Consider the following 23744-nt stretch of genomic DNA (forward strand, 5'->3'; position numbering starts at 1 on the left):
AATGCCAATAATGTAATAAAGAAAGCCATGGGTGGGTGGGGGAATGTAGAAGACTGAAAAAGAACAACAGAACAATAGGAGGAGAGAATGACAAACAAAGAGAGAGCCCACGGTGACAGAGAGTATCGCCAGAGAGTATCGCCATTTTTTCTCTAATGAGCTACAAACAAGCCACAAACAAGGAGCACAGATATGAAACGCCGGCAGATGGCTGCTCCTGCTATCACGCATGTGAATGCAGAGCTTGGGCCCATTCTTTAAACCAGCCCCAATTGTCCTTCCATTGTTCTGCCCCACACCCTCCTCCTAGTGGAGCATCCACCCCTTGCATGGCTGCAATTACTGCTGTGAACTTTATGTTCAAATCCATGTTAATCCATGTTAATTTATTGAAATTACAACCATTTTCATCCTATTCAAGCATTACTTGTGCTATTACTATGAAGAATGAAAAACACACATTTAAAAAAAAAATACTGAAAAACTAATTTGAAAATATACTTCCATCAAACAACCAGGCATAGCACTGGCATGTGCTTGTCCTGTCAACCCAACAGGCTTTGGTGTAAAAGCTTAATGTTATATGACTACATCTGATAGCTGGCAATATTTTATATCACACACTTCCCTGGGTAACAGGACATTAGCATGAAACATATACTGATTGACTACTTTTGTGTATTTTCACCTCAATCTTTACCTGTATTTCACACTTACAGAATTATGACCACTAAAGCCAAAGAGTATAAACTAGGATTGCTATCAATTAATCGACAATCGATTATTTGCCGATAAGAATTTAGTTGATCAAGAGTTCCAAACTAAATGAATAAATTGCAAGTCTCGCACATTTTCATAACAATGAGTAGGCCTGATCTTTTTACTGTCTATGGGACTACTATGATAGCATGCAAATCTCGCGTGGTTTCTGAAAGCACAATGAAGAAGCGGGCGAAGACAAGTGCGGTGTAGTGATGGGACTAACGGCTCTTTGAAGGGAGCCGGATCGTATGGCTCCGTTCCATTCCGGGAGCCATTCAAAAGAACGGCTCATCGTTCTTTTAGGGGGTGGGGATTACTAGGTTTATCTGCGAAATAATCATATCGTATAATGATACTCGTATTGCCAGACCTAATGTCATTGTGTATTTGTGCTTTACAACGTAACTGCCATTAAACAATCAGAAGGTGAAAAAAACAATAAATTCTATCTATCTATCTATCTATCTATCTATCTATCTGTCTGTCTATCTGTCTATCCATCCATCCATCCATCCATCCATCTAGTGACCCTTAACTTACGATTCCTGCTCCATACCCACTAGGCCTATGCTACAGCCAGGGACGTTTTTAGCTATTGAAAAGATCCGGGGCCTAGTTCAAGTTTGCCTGCGGCTTGTCTTTTTTTTTTTTTTTTTTTGAAGGGAGATCGGCATCGGTAGGTTGGGGAGGTTATATCTACCTTTATAATAAATAAATATTATCACACCTTCGGACGCTGCAAGTCAAGTCTGTCTACACAGTCTGTCTGTTGTTTTGCTATAAACACCTCCTTTTTCAGGGCAAAAATATTTGGGGCTAGGCTTAAAATATTCGGGGCTATATCCCAGAATGATCAGACCTAACAACGCCACTGTGCTACACTAACCGAACTTAGAGCACACAGTGAAATTTGGGCGCAAAGAGCCGTTCAAGAGACTCGGATCGGTCACAAACTTAACATCACTAGTGTGGTATGGGACCATTTCACGCGAAAAATGAAAACGTGCATTGTAACCACTGTGACACTGTGCTTAGGTTTAATACAACAAGAAGTCTTCTTATGTATCATTTAAAAAGCCAACATCCATCCAGACAGGCGGAAGTTCCAGCAGATTCCAACCAATCATTATTGTTCCATTGGCTAGAAGAAATTGCGATGACAGACGAGCTAATGAAATCACAAAACTAATATGTGATATGATTGTTAAAGACATGATGCCACTAAGTACAGCTGAAGGTGAAGGTTTCCGTGGACTAATGAACTTTGTCAAGCCAGGATATCGCATCCCATCCAGAGGCACATTGACAAATTATTTGGAAGAACTATACGCGGAAAGGAGGGATAAATTAAAGGTAGGCTACAGCTGGCTATGGTCGATGTTGCTATCACAACCAACTGTTGGACTGCGTTGACCACAGAGAGCTACATTACTGTTATGTGCCACTACATCGAGGAGGACTGGCAGGTGAAATCAGCAGCCCTGCTCACAGAAAGCATGTCAGTTCAACATACTGCTGACAACTTGCCAGAAAAATTGAACCAGGCAGTGCATGCATGGGGACTAGCTGGCCGAGTTGTCACATGTGTTCATGACAATGCTAATAATATAGTTGCAGCAAACGACCCCACTCGAGTGAATTGGCAGTTGATCCCATGCTTTGCACATACTGGCCATCAAGTGGCCATCAACGATGGGTTTGCTCTCAATAGGGTTATTGCGGCAGCCGGCAGGTTGGTTAAACATTTCCACCACAGTCCCCCCGCTGCTAAAGCACTGGAGGCTAAGCAACAATAATTGCGACTACCAAATCACCACCTGATCCAGTCAGGCAAAACCAGATGCAATTCGGTCTGTGAAATGTTCGACAGGTTGATGGAACAACGATGGGCTGTGACCACAGTACTCTCGGATCGTACGGTGACCAAACTCCAAAATGCCAGGGTTCTTGAGCTAAATGAGGAATATTGGCAGCTATGGAACACTCGTTGCCTGTGTTAAAAGCACTCAAGTGTGCCACCACGGTTATGTCTGCTGAGACAGAGGTGTCCATCTCCAACACATGCCCGATCACATTCAGCCTGATGAGAGAAGGAGACAGCTCCAAAATAGCAGCGTTCAAGTATAAAGTGTCTAAGTGTCTAAGATGGCTGAACGAATGAAGGTATGTGTGAATATTCTGCTTGTGTCCCTATCAATTTTGCATGAACAATAATAGTATAGATAGCCTGTCATTACAACAAATACCCACAGGCAACAGATCTTACTGATTGATTTTTATTATGTGTATTTGACACAGGTTGAATTGGATGACTTGTCATCAACGCTAGCGACGATTGCATCGATGTTGGACCCTCGCCATGAACACTTAGGATTTCTCACGCCAGTGAAGAGAATGGCTGTGAACACCAAACTTCTTGAGATGGCAACAGCAGTGGATGTGACCGCCACAACAGTTCAATCGAGTCATGCGACTGGCAACGTAGACAAAGGGGCTGGTCTTGCAGAGGAAAAAGCCGCCGCAAAGAAAAAGTACTGCTGTAAACGCCATGGCTGTACTGTTAGAGGACAACTACACCACTTGCCCCAATGATGTAAATGCAGAAGTGGAGAGCTACCTCAAAGATAATCCACCCCCCTAGATACAAGTTCCACAGATGGGTGGAAAATCAACGCAGCAAGATTTCGGAGGCTGGCTAAATTGGCACAGTACTATTTGTGTGTACCTGGGACATCGATACCGGCTGAACGGGTATGTTCAGCAGATGGACTTACAGTAAACAGATATACGCCTCACACCAGAGCACGTAGATATGTGGATCTTTTTGAATAAAAACAAATAAGTAAGCTAACCTTTATCTTTGGAAGGGCTTTAGAAAGTTGCAGTTCATACAACAGTTTAATGGCCGTTATGTTTTGATTTTATATCAACATAGGTATGTGGCCTAAATAGCCTATTAGGCTAACCTTCACAAGCAAGATATCGCGTAAGCCTATTGCCAAATTATGCCTACACCTGCGCAAACGCGATCATTGTTAATATGTTTAAAAGTGGAATAGAAAAGGTATTTGTTTAATAAAGTCCTTTACTGAGGAATGTATTACTTGTGTATTTGATGTCAATATCGTGTGTATGTGTGTGTGTGTGTGTGTGTGTGTGTGGGGGGGGGGGGGGGTGTCAGGGGGTTAATTAATAATCGATTAATTGTTCATTAACATTAGCAACTGTAGATCAAGAAAATCCCTTTAAATTTGTAACCCTAGTATAAACTGTTAATCATTTAGGAAGTTTCTTATTTCTAAGAAAAATGACTTGGACCCTGCTCCTGGAATGGTCAGAATAAGTACTATGAGTACTATGAGGCAGCAAAGACAGGAATTTCCCATAATTGTGGGTGAATCAATATCTAATGCCACTGCTAGATGGACAGTGCTCATCCACATCCTGATATGGATGGTTACATCACTCGTCACATGTTGAGTCACAGATAAATCCATGAAAAAACAGGCTTTGCAAGAAGAAAACAACATTCAGCCTTGAATGTTTCACATTCAGTTCTCAAAAATAGTTCTTTGCAGGCAACAACCAGACATTTCTGCTAATTACTGTTGGTAATTACACACTTCGGAGGGCTTTGGGAAACTGTTTCAGAGCTACGCTACAGGGGGTAAAACCACTTCTGGTGTGTGTAGAGAGGGATCCACCCCTAGGGAAATCTCTCCTCACAGCTGGGGGTAGGTGGAAAACATGGCTGAAGGGTGGTTGGAATTCATGCACTGCTTGCATGCAGCTGATGGGACCCCTTTCCAATCAACAGAAACAGAACCCCCCCCCCCCCCCCCCCCCCACCCATTACCATACTCAAGCAAAGAGCAAGGATACACACACACTAGCTGCATCTCAACACTTAACACCATAGTAACAGCCTCCCCATTACACCGTAATGCTCAAGAGTCAGACAGGAAAGCAGTGAGGAATAACCCTGTTCTAGGTATTGCTTTGCCAGCTAGCCCCTTTGTTTTCTGACAGTACTGTTTCTTGAAACGAAAAGCACTCAGCTGAAAGAACTCTGTGCTACAAATCAGCTTTTATAAGGGCTCTGACTGGCCACAAAGTGACCTGATAGTGAGCAAGTAATTAATTAATATGATACGATTAATAAATTAATACGATAGCCTCTTATGCAAATCTGTCCGATCCCCAGTCTTTTCTTCTGATAAACCGTGCTTGTGACCACTTGGGAAAATGACCAATGGTGGCTCTCAATGCTACTGTTATTCATATATACAGCCTAGAAGGATTTTTGTATTTCATCGTACAGCTTCTTCTCAAAAAAGAACAAAGCTCATAGTTGAAAATTCTGAGAAAGATGTTATCCTGATTTTTACAGTACCATTAAAGAATCTTCACATAGCTGGTCTTTTGTTACTGTCGCTCTCAACTCCACTTCCCTGATTAGGTCTCATGCAATGCAAGGTCTCTGACATGTTTATGGTAGCTGGAGTCAAACTCCACTGTGTGCCCACCCTGAATAATAAATTAACCATTAGAATCCAGCACTGTGGCCCTGTGGTTTAGAGACCTACTAATAATTTTTATGTTGAGGTGGCTCCTTTAACATTCTAAAGACATTCTAAAAGGTGCCATATTATTTTAAACATAAGTTAGATCAAACAAGAGAATAAATGTGCTGTCAAAGCTGAATAATTCCTTTAGAGTGGAAATCTGGAAATGGAATCACAAGAATGAACTTTTATTTAACTAAGCGTGAATAAAACTGGAATTATTTTAAAAGTGTGCGTAGCCTGCACACCTGGTTGTTTTGGTTTAAAGCCTAACTAACACATAAACGCACTAAACAATGAAACAGAAGTCTTAACAAGCCCCTCTGGGTGCTATCTAAAGTGTTTTTTTTAATCTGCGCTCTCTTCTAAAAACAGTGAGAAAGAATGTGGCCCTTCAGGGATGCAAAGCCTGACATGCACAGACGAGAGCTCACCCTGTTGGCAGTCACTGCAAAGTACTGCAGGTTCTGGAGGAAACCGACATCTGCCGGAATGTATGTGAGGTTGTTGTGACTCAGATCGAGGAAACGCAGCTTGCGGCAGAAGAAGAGCTGGCTGGGGATCTTCTCAATCTTGTTGCGGTTCAAGTAGAGCCTCTCCAGGTTGGTGAGCGTGCCGATCTGGATGGGAATGTAGGCGATCTGGTTGTACCAGAGCTTGAGGCAGACGAGGCGGTGCAGGTGCTGAAAGCTGATGATCTCTTCGATGGTCTTGAGGTTGTTGTCCTTGAGGTCAATCTCCTGCAGGTTGTGCAGGCTGAAGATGGAGTGCGGGATGCGCTCTAGGTCGCAGCGGATCAGCTCCAGCTCTGTCAGGTTCACCATCTTCTTCAGGCTGTTGAGCACCATCAGCTTGGTGCCCTCGTTATTGATGGACAGCTTCTGCAGGTGTACGCCCACGTCAGTCACCACCTGTGGCAGCTTGGTCAGGTTGCTCTTGAGCCGCAGCACCTTGAGCCTCTTCAGCTCCCGCAGGCCATCAATGACAATGTAGCGGTTGTTCTCGGCGCTCAGGTTGCCCGTCAAGTGCAGCTCGCTCAGGTTCTTCAAGCTGTAGATCCATAGGGGGATCTCCTTGATGTCGGTGAACTTGATGTGCAGGGACTTGAGGTTCTCACGCAGGAAGGCCAAGGCCGGGGCCTCGATTTTGGCTGGTGTGTGGTAGAGCCACATCTCCTTCAGGTTGGAGAGCTGGGCAATGATGGGAGGGATGGTGACATCGGGGATGAGCTCCAGCTTCAGTACCTCCAACTCCAGCAGGTCGAACACAGTGTCCGGGATGCCACTCAGCATGAAGAGGTGCAGTTCCAGCTTCTCCTGTGAGTTCTTGGTAATCCTCTGCCTCAGCTTGTCCAGCGTCCACTCATTGTTCAGGTTGAGTTGCCGCAGCTTGTTCTCGCTCACCTCGGAGAGGAAGACAGCGAAGCGTTTGGAATAGAGTGGGTCATACTGGTCAATCATGTGCAGCATAAAGGCAAAGTCGTTCTTCACGTCGGGGATGTCGCTGTAGCTGCTCTCCTCCCGGATCGACTCAAACGAGTACTTCTTCAGGGAGCGGCTCAGCATCCAGCAGAGAGTGTACATGCAGATGAGGCCATAGACCACCACCAGGCTGATGTAGAAACATGCTAGGATCTTAAAGAGGGTGGCTAGGGGATGGGCACAACGGTACATGCGGTAACCCGTGAGGTTTTCGATGTCCACACTGCAGTCCACGCTGAACTGAATGTTGCGAACATAGTATCCTGTATAGCATATGATCAGGATGAAGTTGATGACTTTGATAATGGTCTGCCGGATGTAGAGCCGGTAGACGATGTCCCCCTCTTCCACGTGTATGCGGAATTTCTTCACCTTCTCAAACAGGGCCTTGGCCTGCTCCCCTTCCTTCTTGTCCAGGACCCCGGTCTCTGAGCGGTCCACAATGCCTTGCTCGATGCGGGACTTGGTCCTCTGGAGCATGGGTATGCTAGCCTCTACATCTTCACTGACAGAGGATGCCTTCTTGTCCATGGACCCGTTCATCTTACCTGGTGGCTTCGGGTCACTCTCCTCCACCACCGTCTCTGACAGAGCCCTTGTCGTCCAGGGGGAGTCAAAGCACTTAAGTAGAATGGATACAAAATGTTCTAGTTTTGAACTGGTGCGGGGAAATTTGAACCAGAAGTTACTACAGGCCAGAAAGATAAGCGTGTGAAGCAGCACCAGGTAAGGAAAGTACTTAGCAAACCAGTGCAGCTTGTTCTCGTAGCAGACAGCATCCACATAATTGTATTGGTGCCGGTCCAGGTCGTACTGGATCCCCCTGGGCTCCAGGAGTAGCGGAGTTGAGGAGAGGGTGGTGTTGAAGTATTTCCTGGACGAGTAGGTGTCGCAGGTCTTGTTGACCACCCACTTGCAGGGCAAGCAGATCATCTTGTCCTGCGTCACCTGCAGCGTTCCCCCGAACACCGCGATCATCAGCATGATGATGGAGATGTAGTCTGTGAACACGTCCCACCATGGCTTTAGGATGCGGTACGCCGGCTGAGTGTCTGCAAAGTAGCGCAGCTCAGTGATGGGAATCATGGCTTATCTGCAGAGAGAGAAGCACTGTGTCAGGACACAGGAAGCACACCTTGTACATCCCTGTTTATTAGCATGTCACTGGCACAATTGCCAAACATTAATATGCTGCTACCATTCCATCTGGCCCCTGCATTCCAACCACTTTCTACTCTTCAATCTTCAGCATTTCCTTTAAAACACTAAATGGCAGGAAGCACAGAATTCCTATACCATACAAACATTGCATCAATATTTTACCTCCAAGATAAACAATCCAACAGCATAAAATTCAAAATGTTTAAAATATTAAGCTTAGACGGTAACTTTCTGTGTGTTATAGAGAAGCTAAGTAAAACCATAATTGATAAAAAAGGAAATGATAAACTGACATACACATGAATTACACAATGCATAAACCAGCAACAACAAAACTATGTGATATACCCAGAATAAACAATTAAAAAGACAAAGATTATTATTCAAGTTCAAAATGAGCTCTAAAATGGTATAACAAGACACTGACATTGTCAAGAAAAAACACTTATGATCGAACTAATATATTGTAGTTCGCTTTGTGGTGCAGCATACAGGTGTGTCTGGATGATTCAGTTAGAACTGGAGCTGATAAAATTCACATTATTTAGTGCAGTCTGGCACAAATGTAGAAACTATCTTCTGAGAATGACACCCACCATGGCTGAAACCTCGGGAAGACTCAGGCTCACTGGAGAGGCCCACACCCTGAGGGGCACCAGCTTATCTAGGATCTGTACACTTCAGATTAGCTGAATATTGTTTTGTGGAGATCTGTCGTAAAACTGTTTCATCAGCTGTGACTGAGCCGCATAGCAGAAATGAGAGAAGCTGTGCTGACTAGCGCAGAGCCGTCTTACACAGAGGAGCAGTAAGACAAACCCCCTGTGCTGGTAAGTGTTGAAATTAGTATGGGATCTCAATGGCATCCTGCATTAAGAGATGGGAGGGAGAACAAAGGGAAAAAGCACCCTCAGGCCCCCATGCAGTAACTATTTGCAATACAGGCTTGTGTGGTACTATTTCAGTGCCTCATATTTCAGCCCCACGTGTAGATGACATGTAGGTTCCTGTCCGGATTCCTGATAAAAGGAAGAAGATGCAGTAAAATAAAAAATAATACTGATGACAAAAGATAAAAAATGACGCTGTCTGAGGAGAGCAGAGGCCAAGGACTAAGTGGGCCTCCTCATTCAGTCAGCTCAATCTCCTATCAACACTAATCCCAGAACATACAATGTCAGATGATGTCACACACAGACCACTACACAAGACAGCAGCTAAACCACAACAGGACAGCTGTGGATAAATACAGAGCACACTTTAGGCCAGGAGGTGATTAACCATAGAGCAAAGGCCAAAGGGAAGGGTTTTCAGTCGGGATTTTAATAGGAACAAATCATCTTGTCATTTAGGAGCCCTACAACCAAAAGCCCAGGCATTTTTTAACCACTGTTTTAACTTTATGAATTTTGGGAATGAAACAGGGTGCCAAACAGATCATAAGGATCTAACAGGATTACATGGAATAATGAGCTCATTAAGGGAAAAAAGAGTAAAAAAAAAAAAAAAAAACCATAGCACAGCAGAGCTCAGAATTGATCACGAGACAGCAACAGAAGGTGACATAACCCCCTGCAGTAAGGACATGAGTATGATTGGTCCCCTAGGCTGAGGGCCTGACTGTTTATATCAGTGAGCTAATCATGTCACTTGTCAGGAGCTGAGCTGTATAGATGTGAGAGCTGAGGGCAGTGGTTCAGTTTGCTGCTTCGACTACACAGGTTATGTCATGGTATGTTAGCAACATCTGTAATTGCACTTCTTATCAAACAGGTACACTCCATATAGTGGTGTTCAGGGGCAGGCCTCTTTAAAATATAGCCTTGCCTCTTGTTATAAGTCCATTTAGAATTGATGGTAGGAACACTGTGTAAATGCAAGTTAAATAAAGGTCTTGACAAAAGCCTCCACTCCAGAACATAATATGCCTAAACATGTTTTATGATACCCATCAATCAAATCACATGCTTTTTGCAACTCAACACTGATTCCTTCAAGATTTGTCAATGTTTTTAAACTTAATTTGAAATTGAATCCTTCACATTTTTATCATTTGGCACAAAAACTGTTTTGAAAAAGACAGCTGGCTGGCTGGCTGGTTTGTTGGTTGGTTCATTAGTCTGCTGACTTGAGGTTTGCTGGTAGGTTGGCTTGCTGGCTGTCTAGCTAGCTGGTTTGTTTGTTGGTTGGTTGGTTGGTTGGCTGGCTGGCTCACTAGCTGGTTTGTTTGTTGGTTGTTGACTGGCTCTCTAGCTAGTTTGCTGGTTGATTGCTTGGCTGGCTGGCTGGCTAGCTGGTTTGTTGGTTGGTTGGTTGACTGGATGGCTGGCTCGCTGGTCTGCTGGTTGGTTGGCTCACTAGCTGTTGTGTTTTTTGGTTGGTTGGTTTGTTGGCTTGCTGGTTTGTTGGTTGGTTGGCTGGCTGGCTAGCTGATTTGTTGGTTGGTTGGTTGGTTAGTTGGCTGGTTGGCCAGGCATAGTCGCTCACAGCTCTTGAGCGGCTGGCATGCAGTAGTGACATCCCAGGCATGTTGTGTTTATTAGGACAGAATGAACAGCTGGAAGCAATGAAATAAGGACCTACACACTGCATTACAAACTAAAAATAGAGCATTCTGATCTTTCTAAATAAAGCTTTCCCGAAAAACATTCAGAACATTCAGTTACCCCTTGATATAAAACCCTTAAAGTTAAATATAAATAAATTATATTATAAAAATTAAATTATAAATAAATATTCTTACTATTATAGACATGTTGACATACTATGGGTATGCATATCTGATAAAGCTAATATCTGATAAAAGACCAAGGTCACACAAACAACTAAGAACATAAACTCAGAGTAAACATTATATATAGACAAAACCTCACCAAATTCATCAAATGTGTCATGAAATGACTATTTACTCAAGGTGCATAAAATGGTGGAAAGCTACTTTGCATCGTGGCTTCAAAATGCAAGTGTTTGCAGCTCTTCTGCAAGCTTCAGACCACTGAATCCCTTAGAAAGCAGATTTCTCAATTTACCGCACAAGCTGACATCTTAGTTTTGCTTTCCCCTTTCGCTTCCTGGAGTTTTTGTGAGGGGCTTATGCAACAGTTTCTCTGTTCTGAGCGCCTGTGGCAAACAAAAGAACAGGAGAATTGCCTGAGTGTTGTCCCGCTGAGTACCAAGCCTGCTCTAAAGGTCTCTGCCGTTGTGTTAAGCTGTCCAGCCAGGACCCTGTGTCCAAATAACAGTGCCTCTCTGAAAAAGATCATGTGCAGAAATATAAACAGTCAGCACATTGAGAAATGTCTGCCTGCATTTTAACAAAGCATAAAAGCACCTTAAAAATTTTGGACTTTTGGTTGCTGGTTACCCAAGGCAATGAGGATATAGGGGTACCTTGGAGATTTAAGTTTACATGGTTCTAAACCATTAAACTAACAATAAACCCTTTAGAAACTTTCTCATAAAGTTTATTGATTCATTCTAAGGTTATTTCAAGTCCCTGTGAGAAATAAGAGGTGTTGCTTGCAAAAAATGTTGTACCCAGAGAAGCCAAAAAACCAAGCACTTTCCCTCCCAAATGTACATGTGCAATACTGTATGATTGCATTAAAACAAGACAATGACTGGCACAGCTCCACCTTAAACATCTAGCACATTTTTAGATCGCATGTGGATCTGACCACCCAACTCCATTCCTTCTGAAGTCTTTGTTGTCTTTGATCTGTGGCACTACACATGAGAAGACACGACACCTCCCTTGGAAAAATGCATTCCTTAGGGAATTTGTCTTCCCTCATACACTGAACAGTTCTGAACTGAACAACCATTCTCGCCCTCTAACGTACACTGACCACATCAGTTTCCCAGTTTACTATAGCCTCTATAAATTTCCACACTCTTTTCAGGGTCCCCACTCAAAGCAGGTACATTTTCCACGACTGTCAAGTGGCACTTGAAAGTAAATTACACTTCATCAAAATTGCACATCAAAAGTAATCCTTAAAAAATCCTTCCAACACCAACTTCCTGTGAGGAGCTTCTGTGGAGATGGATTTGCAGGGGGAAACACCTTTTCAGACAAATTACTTAATTGAAAATATTCTGTATATTCTGTGTGTGGATGCACAGCTGTGGATGCTCAGAGAATACATATCTTCAAAGTTGTTTGATAATGGACATACTGACTAAGCCTGCAAGATAGCTTACCTTAGCAAAATCCACACATTCATATTGCTAGACTTGATTGCTAATGACTTTAAGCTACTGAGACAGCAAAAAAGATGGATGTATTTCACCCACTGGGAAAGAAAAAAGTACAAATGTAAAGCATCTTCTAATGTATTTACCTAGGTTTTGGCTATTTACCATGACTTTAAAAGAACAGTAGGAAATCTGACCACTTTCCATGGATTTTCCCAGACTTTCTAGGACAAAAAATATTAAATAAAATGATACAATAAAATAAGTAAAATATTTTAAAAGGTTTTACAGGACTGTCTTTTGGTCCTTCATTCAGCTCTCTACAAGGGATGTCCACCAATTGCAAAATGTACTGAATTTTATATGAGATGAAAAGAAGGACACCAGAAAACCTGCATTAAACAAACAAAAAAAGCTGTACAAAAAGGCACAGCTTCAGACACCTCAAGCGACAAAATCCAGCCCCATCACTCCGTGATCTCTGACCTCTTAACCTTGGATGAAGGGCTGGACAGTTATGAATGGGGACAATAACATCTATCTCATTAGTTCCTGTGTCAGAACAGAACAGTCTGCTATCTTGTCTTCCATGTTTTTTCCTACAAGTGTGTCAGTGCCAGATGCGAACGCCTTGACACTCTATTGTGTATGAACATGGTTTTCCCTGCAATTAAGCCGTTTCTGTAATTAGCAATGCTGTTGTTAGTCTGTTTAACCTTGTGTAGCATTTACACAATTGCCTGTTTTCAACAGTTTTCCATCTATGGTGACAGGAATATCATGCTTATACTGTTACAAACCTTGTAGAAAACCTACAGCCAAGTGGCAAGTGGCATGAAGGCGTGCTTCTTTTATTAAGTTACTGTTTTTCTGGCTCCTTCTGGGCCACAGTGGTCTCAAACCTCACCTAAAATGGCTGCTGTTAAGCACCAAGTATGAAGGCGGACCCAGACAACATACTTTAACATTGCTGCTCGCGGTTTTATGTCTGGTGTCACAGTTAAACTAAATGTATCAAAGTGGCAATCGACATTACATCCCCTCACTCTTTAAATGTGAGAGACTGCGTAAGAAATGACAAATGAGCTACATTTGTAAATATGTGCTCTAAATAATTTCACACACATTCTGTGCATAACACACTATTGCTCATAACATGAAAGTTGAGCATTTGAACATTTCTGCGCTGTAGTTTGCAACATCCCAACAATGATGAGCTGATAAATTTAGCCGATTATTGAGCATACTTTCATTTATCTCATGCAATTTTCATGCAATTTTTTGGTTAAGTAATAATGCAAGACATAACCACATAAGTAACAAGTGAGATGCACAAACTGATTTACTCCTTTAACACCATGTTTATGTACACATGTTGTAAACAAGATGTGTCATCAATTGAACAATTTTTTAATATTCAGGCTTAAAAGTACAGCACTGTCTTGATGCACAGGTACACCATTTAACTGTTGTCAAGGCACACAGGGGACTCACGGGGTGGCAGCCTAAACATCTCTGCTCCTTTTCTGAAAGGTCAAGTGCAGCCAATCAGAACGCCTGGGTGTGTCTGATCACCATAGAGACAGAGCGCGTTTAGGCCACACCCACGCTGTGGCAGAAAACAACGCTGCACTTTCCATTGATTTGCATTGCACAGTTCTCATTATTGTCTTAAAACTAAAATCACAACCATGCCAAAAAGATGTTGCGTGGTGGGATGCACAGCAAATAAAATAACTAATCCTGATTTATGCTTTTACAGGATTCCAAAAGACGTCATGGTTGGCTGAAAGTTATTAACAACAGACAGGAGGGCTCCCTAGCCACAGGGTGCAACTAGCCACAGTGGCTGGTAGCTAAATGATAATTTCAGACCCTAATTACAATGTTATTCTCAATTTGGCATTTCTCCACATGCACTTTCCAGAAGGCTTTATTAAAAGTGACTAACGGGTAAGGAAAAGGCATTTAGTCCCTGCGAAGATCGACCATAGATTGAGTACTTTGGTGGCTAGCTCAAATCCATACGTGAAGCACTGAATGCACGCGCTGCTGCCTTTAACAACAGTCTTCTGAACAGGAATATGGACGACTACAAAGCGGCGTCATACAAACTAAAGGAGGGCCATGAAATATGCAAAGCGACGGTACAGGAACAAAGTAGAGTCAGAATTCCAACTCTCTGACACCTGATGCATGTGGCAAGGACCACGGATAATATCTGACTATAAAGGCAGTGTTTCCTCTGTGGTGAGTGCTGACACTTCTCTCGCTAACAGCCTTAACTCCTTCTTTGCGCGGTTTGGTGCTAATGACACTAACGTTAGCGTAGAGACTAGCCCTTGGGAATTGAGCCCTGCTGTGGGGGGAGAGCACACACTCACTGTCTCAGAGCATGACATCAGGAGAACTCTGAGACGAGTAAACACTAGGAAGGCAGCGGGTCCTGACGGCATTCCTGCGTGCATGCTAAATACTTGCGCAGATCAGCTAACCCCTGTGTTAACGACCATCTTCAACTTCTCCCTGGCCCAGTCCGTAGTACCCATATGTTTCAAAAGATCTGTCATTGTTCCTGTACCCAAAAAACCCTCCCCAACCAACTTAAATAACTACCTCCCTGTAGCCCTCACACGGAAATAATGAAGTGCTTTGAGAGGATTATGAAGAACTACATCTGCTCCTCTCTGCCATGCACTCTGGACCCCCTTCAGTTCACCTATCGTCCCAACCGCTCCACTGATGATGCAGTCACTCACGTACTGCACACCACCTTATCCTACCTTGACATCGACAGAGGGGACTATGTTAGAATGCTGTTCATTGACTACAGTTCAGCTTTTAACACTATAGTCCCCCCTTACTGGTCAGTAAGCTTCTGGACCTTGGACTGGATCCTGAACTTCCTCACTGGTAGACCACAGGTGGTTAGGGTGGGCAGCCTCACTTCCACCTCTCTTACCCTCAACCCCGGTGCTCCTCAAGGCTATGTCCTCAGTTCCCTGCTGTATTCTTTGTACACACATGACTGTATGGCAAAGAGTAGCTCCAACACCATCATTAGGTTTGTGGACGATACTGTGGTGGTGAGCCTGATCACCAACAACAATGAGAAGGCCTACCTGGAGGAGGTGGAGGACCTGACAAAATGGTGCCAGGTCAACTACCTCTCCCTTAACGCCAGCAAAATAAAGGAGCTGCTAGTCGACTTCTGCAAGACACGACAGAGGAGCTACACCCCACTCTCCATCGACGGTGCCCCAGTAGAGAGGGTGAGCAGCTTCCGATACCTCGGCGTACTCATCACTGAGGACCTGACATAGACCACTCACAGTTCCACCCTGGTGAAGAAAGCACGGCAGCACCTCTATCACCTCAGACTGCTAAAGAAATTCAGACTGCCAAAACAGATTTTAAACCTTCTAAGCTGGTGCCATCAAGAGCATTCTGGCAGGATGCATCACTGCCTGGCATGGGAACTGCTCTTCACAGGACCGTATGGCCCTGCAGAGGGTGGTATGACTAGCTGAGCGCACCACAGGGACTGTTCTAACTCCCCTCCAGGACTTGTATACCAGGCAGTGCAGCACCAGAGCTGGTAAGATAACGACGGACCCCCATCACCCAAACCATGGACTCCTTCAATGGCTGCAGTCAGGCAGATGCCTCCACAACCTCAAGACCAACACTGAGAGGCTCCGTAGGAGCTTCTTCCCCCAGGCCATCAGAACACTAAATGCAGCTCATACTGGAGCCTAACTCCATTCTGCACATTTTTCTGTCTTGCACATTTTTCTATTGTGTTTTATCTTCCTTATGTTATTTCTTTTTATATTTTTAGTTTTTTTTTTTTCTATTGTGAAGTGTGTTTGTGAGTAAATTTTATATTTTCTCTTGTGAGTTTTGCACAGTCTGCCCCGCTGCCGACCATCATTTCACTGCATTGTACATTCTACCTTGGCATGTGACAAATAAAAAACTTTGACTTTGACTTTAGCTAGCTAGCTAACCTAGAGCAAGATACCATAGCTAGATAGCTAGCTAACTGACTAGCTAAACTAATATATCTGGGGAATTGGAATCAATCATATACAAATTTTTAACAACAAATTCTCATATAGAGAATTAATTAACTTTTTGACCTGCCTGACACAAAATGTCTGCTGCACACATAGTCGTGAACAGTATCGGGATCCCATAAGGCCCCCCTGGCTAGGGAGCCCTGCTGTCTGTTAATAGCTTTAAGATTTAAGCTTAAGGTGCTAAGGTTGCTATCCCTAACAAACATTCAGTGTTGCTACTGTAATGCTCCAACTACCCGGATGACTCATGACAATGACAGTAACGGTAATAGTAATGCCAGTAATATGTAATACTAGGCCTACAGTTAGACTTGAGCATTTGATCTTACATGACAATATGGCAAGTTCATATGACATTGATTCAGATTGATACAGAACAATGAGGGTAATGGTAATAGTAGTGTGGGCGGCAGTGTGGCATAGTGGTTAAGGAGCAGGACTTGTAACCGAAAGGTTGCCGGTTCAATCCCTGCTGGAGTACCCTTGGGCAAGGTACCTAACCCACCTAACAGTTGCCTCAGTAAATATCCAGCTGTATAAATGGATAACATTGTAAAACAACTGTAACCTATATTGGATAAAAGCGTCTGCCAAATGAATAAATGTAAATGTAGTAGTGCTAATAATATGTAGCCTAACAGTAGGCTATAGCCTTGACCATTCTGATCACAACGTTAGCTAACATTAGCTATCTAGATGATAATATTGACTAGCTTAGCCTACCTGGTGATTCGATCAGGTAATGGTACAAGTCAAAATAAGTGACTGCTGGCCACTCTGTGGGGTCATTTTTCCACACTGATTTTGGGATAGAAAAGGGAAACTGAGTCCAATCAGACTTAGTTTCTCTATATATCTGCCACTATATGTCTAAGTTTCTCTATATATCTATATTCGGGCAGAAGGGTATTGAAATAGGCTGGTGTTGACATTTTATGTTAAAGCTGTTTCAAGACACGGTGTCCTGCAATTTCCCATTCACTCCCTTTCAACTTCGCAGAATGTTATCCCCCACGAGGGGCGTGGTTTTCCCTCCGATGATGCGTTGCGCTGTGTCTTAAAATCAGGGTTTTTCTGCAAACATTCTAGAATGCTGAGAATAATACTACCCACAGCAATCCTCATTAAAGATACTGGAATAAATGTAGACCATTTCATGCAAACAACCAAGCGAATGCACACTTCTGATGCAATTCAGATCAACCAGCCCACACAGTCCTCAAGGCAGGTTTGCATAACTTTAAGCATTACTGCACGCATGCCATTTGCATACACTGCAATATGAAGGCTCATATTGTTTTCCCAAGTTCACGGTCCCAGCATACTAAAGCGTTGGCACAAAGTGGCACTTGGATGAGGTCACTCTTAAAATATTATTTGCTAACATGGCAATAACATTGAAACACACTGCTGGTGTTTTTATTTTTACATGCAGCTGCCAAGGGGAGAAAAAAACCCTAATCAGCATTGATTTTCAAACAACAGATAGTCTATAACAGTGTCACACAAAAATAACATTTTCAAAAGCAACTACAGTTGCTGTACATTGTGAGATAAGACAGGTACTTTCCTTGTGCCAAATGCAACCCACCTGACACGGACAGTTTTGCTGAGTATTATATATTGGAAGTATTCATATTTTATAGAGCAATCTGTATAAAATACCATTTCTGCAAAAACATACACACACATACACCCACACACAAACACACACATACACACCCCTAAACCCACTAGCTGAAGTGCTAACCACGAGCTTGATTGCTGACAGCTCTTGCACATGCCACACTTTAAGAGTAACTTCCCCAATGCCAATAGGCAAAGTGGTCAACTGTACCAAATTCAATTGGAGTTTGGGTGTTACCAGCAACCTCATCACCCCTGGGATCAGCCTAGCCACAAACACTTGCTTTCAATACCCATTCATTTCAAGATGTGGGCAAAAGACAAAGATCCATATCTTGCAGCAAAAACTGAGACCATCTTTTGTCACATCTGTGGGGACAATCTCATTTTGCAATGAACCATATTTATAATAAAGAACAAAGGAATAATGAAAGTAATATGCCACAACAATCATCTTCAGAATATATTTTTCACCAAGCAACAACCATGGTCAAAGACAATTACTGAACCTCTACATGAGTGACATCAGTATCTCCAATGTTCCCTAATTTAAAGATGGTTTGGAGCTGTTCATCCTTTCTACAGAAATATCAAATGATATCACTGTGCATATAAAGAGCCAGCATTTATCTAGGGGAGTGGAAATTTTCAGTTTACAGCACAAGGAGTAACACCATGTTTATGATCATTTTAACTTGCATTTCAGCTGGTATGCGTAAAACCATACCCATGCCAACAGTAGTAGGAAATAATTCACATCAATTAGGCTATATTTAGCCCACTTTATGAAAGTGCTGTTTACCACAAGCTGTTCTGTAGGAGTTAGCCTCCTGGAAGAGAAGGGTTTGTTTGTGACTGTAACAATGTGCTCATTACAACTACAAAACATTCTATTTTCAATCCACAAAACAATGCATTGGCACATGTACTTCATAAATTATGCATGGTACCAGATCCCTTTGATTCTTGGTTAAATACAAAATACTTTAAATATGCATTATATGTGTAGTTATGTTAAAAACCTAGGAGACAGAATATAAACTCTCCACTGACTAAGAAACAGGCCCTCTTCACACCTGGCATTAACATGTGTCTTGGGTGACCCTATCACAAGTGGACAGCTCTAAGTACGTCTGTTCACACCTGGCATTAAAATGTGTCTCCACATACGTCTCGAGTGACCACTTGTGATCGTATCTCACTTCCCCGCTCTATACGCAAATAAACACGTACATCATTTCGTTTGCAAATGTAAGTTTACCCATCATTTAAAGGTCTGTTTGAATCTTGTTATGACTGTCACTATGAAATAGCTGATCTTTTGTTAAATTCTGTTTATCATTGGAAAAAGCAGAAATGCTAGATTAGAACATTTTGGACTTCACCGTGTCACCTTGCCAGTATGGAGGATTAAATAGGCTATGCGAGAATAGGCTAAGCAAGATATCATGTTTCCAAAGTTTCTTACGTTATTCACTGCAATTAAAATGTTTCATAATGTAGTTTAATATCAAAGGGTGTTTGCTGGTTTGCTAGTATTGTGAATACATTTATGAATTACTTTTCTAAAACCGAAGTGCACTTGTTATGGAAGAAGGGACTGTTAGGAAACAGTTTTGTGGAACGGCATGCCGTTTGATCCGGAGACATGCGATGTGTATTCGAATACAAAGGCTGGAGACAAGCGATGTGTAGTCAAATACAAAGCGATGCCGCTACATCCGACCGGAGCCAAACGGCGCCCCTTGTGAACCCTACGGAGCCCTAAAAACCCAATTAGAGATGGAGCTGTTGAGCTATGCACAGCTCCACAAAACCAATCAGAAACAGCACCCCCGCTGGTCATCATAACTCACATGTAAATGTAACTGTATAAAAAAGAAGGAAATGATATACTTGTTGAACTTATGCTCAATGCTGGTGTTCCCACGGCCGGCTGTGCAAATAAATCTTCCGGTCTTTTTCTACAAACATCGGATCTGCCTCTTTGTCGGAGCGAAACACATTCTGGTATTTGGGACATTTACTAACAGGACATTCTAAAACGCTTAACGTGAAAAGGCTTAACGTGGCTTCACGTTCCAAAACAGCGTCCAATGATCACCAAATTTCTCTCGGACATGTCTTGTCATAAACACTTCCACCTGTCAAAAAATCAAAACCGAAATCCTATGAGTATGGACGTTATCTTACATTAAGCGTTTTCCTCTCCATTGATGCCCATTATAAGGAAAAGGCTTAATGTAAGATAACGACCATACTCCTAGGATTTCGGTTTTGATTTTTTGACAGGAGGAAGTGTTTCTGACAAGAGATGCCCGAGAGAAATTTGGTGATCATTGATCACAGTTTTGGAACATTAAGCCACGTTAAGCATTTTAGAATGTCCCCTTGATATTCATGATATCGTAAATTTTGACTCCCACAATAGTCTACTAACATTTATTTGTAGAGTTACAACACTTCGCATATTATTCATAATACCATTTTTCCATGTAATATACTGCATTACACCTTTGGGGCTTGAACACATTTGAGGTAGCTTGCGAACTCTAGTTATTGTTGCCTGTTGTCGCACTTTAAAACCCTTTCGCACGCAACTTATTTTTCATGCTATGTAGTGCGTGTTAGGCTCCGTCACATGGTTCGTTATGTTTTCATTAGCGTTATTAAGCTTCTCATAGTTTTCAGTTAGCATTGCCAAATTTTTTAACATTAAATCGCTGTTTCCTCAAAGCCAAAATTAGCTAGAATTTTTCCAATCTCTAACTGCACTGGTTTTAGCATACGCACTGAACAGCTAATCACACCGGTGTGAACGCTTTTCTCTGCCATCTAGCCCCTCCTGCTCCCTATTCTTAGCCGTTTCCAATAACACCATTTCCTGCGGCCTGCATGAGTGACTCGACCTTCAGTATCAGATCCTGTTTATCTGCGTGAGGATGGGCCTTCCATGCTTCGTCAGGATGACGGACACTTTTTGTTTTCCTGTGGAGGTGATGTGACCGACGGGCCCTGATGCTGTGTGACCATGTCACGCTTCAGAAACCACACATTCAGCACACAGTGAGGATTTTTTGTTGTTTCATTTTTTTTTTCTTTTCAGAATGTGGAAGGTTGCAGTCTTCACAATCCTTTGATTCAATACTTCCCACAACTGGCGACTAACGCACAAAAAATGCTTGGGCCAATGGAAATGCTGTAAGAGTGCAGCCTCTCAGTGCACTGTCACTGTCCTTGTTTATGAGAGATATAAACAGCACTCCATTAAGACAAGCAAAGAGACAGAGCCATGTGTGTTTATTCAGTGTCCTTCCTGTCACCGATGTGCCTCATGTTCTCCAAGGGCAGAGCTGCACTCTCTGGGCTGTTGGGAATGACAGGTGGGTCAATCCAGGACCGCTACCTGCCACACCAGCAACACTTAGCTATAGATCATCCTGACAGAGTCACTATGTACCTTATGCATGCTATTGCAGGTTTCCAACACATGAAGACCAGTGGCTGAGTTTAGGCAGTAAAGGGTTAAATGTCCCCCGGCCAGAGGAAATGCTTTTTAAAAACATTTGGAGCTAACTTTGGAGCTAAGAATCACATATTTACCAATTTCACTTTAGATTCATACCACTAAATTTGACTACCAGGTGAACAGTAACATAAAACAGAATTGTTATGTAAGTTTTGTATGCAGGGTTAAAATATTGTTCGAGGACAAAGCCTATTCAAGAAACCAGATTTTCAGAGAATAATCATTCCTTTCAGTCCTTTTGTTTCAGGTTTATTTTTTCTGCCATGTTCCTCGTCACAGTTAGACTTTTAAGTGTCCGAATTGTTGGAACACTGCAAACTGACACTGCTAATCCTGTCTCACCCCAACTGCTTTGTCCTTCTTTTCGGCATCAAAAATGCCAAGATGAATGTCACATGCTCGCTCTAACTCCTTTGGATGTTTTTTCTTCTTTAGAAGGGCACATGAAATATTCACCAGCATTTTGACACACGTGGTGCGGCAGAGCACATGCCATGGCACACCCAGTCCTGCCGCCTTCACACACAATGTTTCTGATTCCGCCGTCGAGCCCACACCCCACCCAGACACTTTCCCCTCACACGTAAAACCGCAGCTTACAGCCGGCAGTGGAAAAAACGATCTGTGTCATCAACCTCTCTGAAACAACAAGTTCCTTCTCCTCCCTCTCGGACGATGCTAAAATCGGAAATGCGCCCAGCTAGCGGTCGGTTACTCAGTGGCTACCTACCTTCAGGAAAATGACCTCTTTGTGCGAGAAAACCTTTAAGAAGATCCCAGAGTTTGTACAAATGTTTTTTTTCTCTCTCTCCCTCTTGCTCTCCTCTATCTCAGTACTGCAGAATTACACCCCCCCCCCAACCTCCTCCCCCTATTCCCTCCCTCCCCCTCCCAACAACAGAAACAGGAAAAGAGACTCCAGTCACTTACACAAAAAATCCAGTCCAAACCAGAACGTTAAGCTCATTGTCTGCCCATCTCTGTTCCTCCCTCTGGATGAGCGACCTTCCCACAAACACTCCCTGTAGACTTTGATATGAGTCTCCATGTCAGCGTGAGCCGGACACTTCCTCCCACCGGCCCCCACCACTCCCTGCACCAGGTCCCACAGCCGTCTTCAGTACACATTCTCAGGGTTTCAAATCCAAACACGGCCACTAAACAACCGTCTGCTTCAGTTCTCTTAATGGAAAGCCTTTCACTGCAGGCATCTTTCAGTCTGTTCAGTCTGTTATTTGCCTTGTTTTAATTCTACAAAGCCAGGACTAAGTTTACTTTTAACCCCATTTAACAATACATTCTAATCTAGCAGTCAGATTTCTATTACCAAGCTACACTGGTGAAACCACAAGTGATATAAAGAAAGATTTCAGGAAAATCTCATTCTAGTAAATTAAGGAACACCTAGTTTTAAGGTTCTAGTCATATTTACACACCTGCTTTAATATATTTTATGACAAAAGTTATCTCCCATTTTCTGGATGGATCTATTGAAGTTTGGGTTTATGGCATATTCCTTCATTTTTTTAGGGATCTTTGTAGAGGATGTGCTCTAACAGTGAACCAAGGAAACAGAAGTGCCCTGCTGGTTACAGCCAAATCTTAAATATGTAATATCAGGAAGGTTCTCTGGTGATAGAAGCTGGTTGGTTGATGCTAAAATCATTTACCAAAATGGAACAAGTATAGCTCTTTAGGCTCTAGATTCTTCACAATACTACTCAATACTACTCAGTCTTTTTATCACAAAATTTGGTGTCAATGTTTTTAACTCACTTCTCCACTGCCCAAAAACAGTCAGTAATCTACTCCCCTCCTGTGCTGCAACATATTGGTCCACACAGCGTACTGTGCAGCAGACCAGATTAATTATTCCCAATACACTGGTGTGTCAGTCTATTCCTGATATGCCCAGTTTACAGGATCAGACACCAGACTATATCTTGTGCAATCTTTTCACTAGAAGCTGTACATTTTTCCAAAGTTAGATCACCCAGACCCCCCCGCCCATTGTTGCCCAAGAGATTCAGGAAACCTTTTAAAGACATTTCTGAGAAAAATAATCCCTTAACCAGGAATCAAAACATTTTATACCTCCAAAATGGCAAAGAATCTTTAACAGCTACCTGTTGCAAGAGTCAGTCTGTCTGCCAATATTTGGCTTGACAGGGCCATGCTCACCTTGTATGACTCTTAATTAACAGCTCCTCTTTGAATGGGAAACTTGATAGGGCAGACCCAGTTAGACCAATGACTTGACAATGTGCTCCAGCACACTTTCATTAACATTAACAGAAGGTTCTTTTGTACAAATAATGAGCAGCGACAGCAAGAATACCCC

The 23744-nt window shown here is 42.7% G+C and overlaps 1 protein-coding gene across 3 annotated transcripts in view; it reads right to left on the reverse strand.

Annotated features, from left to right (window-relative positions):
- The window catches only part of lrrc8aa (leucine rich repeat containing 8 VRAC subunit Aa), a 33477-nt gene that overhangs the window by 3970 nt on the left and 5763 nt on the right, over positions 1-23744 (reverse strand). For 2 of the 3 annotated variants that reach the window (XM_036528266.1, XM_036528265.1), the window contains exon 3: positions 5762-7901. In XM_036528266.1, coding sequence (XP_036384159.1) covers positions 5762-7894 — 2133 coding nt within the window. In that variant the 5' untranslated portion in view covers positions 7895-7901. Of the gene's footprint in view, positions 1-5761; positions 7902-22133; positions 22207-23744 lie in introns of those variants that run through there. The other variant, XM_036528268.1, reaches the window with a different exon arrangement.

Source organism: Megalops cyprinoides, chromosome 5, assembly GCF_013368585.1.
Source record: "Megalops cyprinoides isolate fMegCyp1 chromosome 5, fMegCyp1.pri, whole genome shotgun sequence".
NCBI classification, from domain to species: Eukaryota; Metazoa; Chordata; class Actinopteri; order Elopiformes; family Megalopidae; genus Megalops; species Megalops cyprinoides.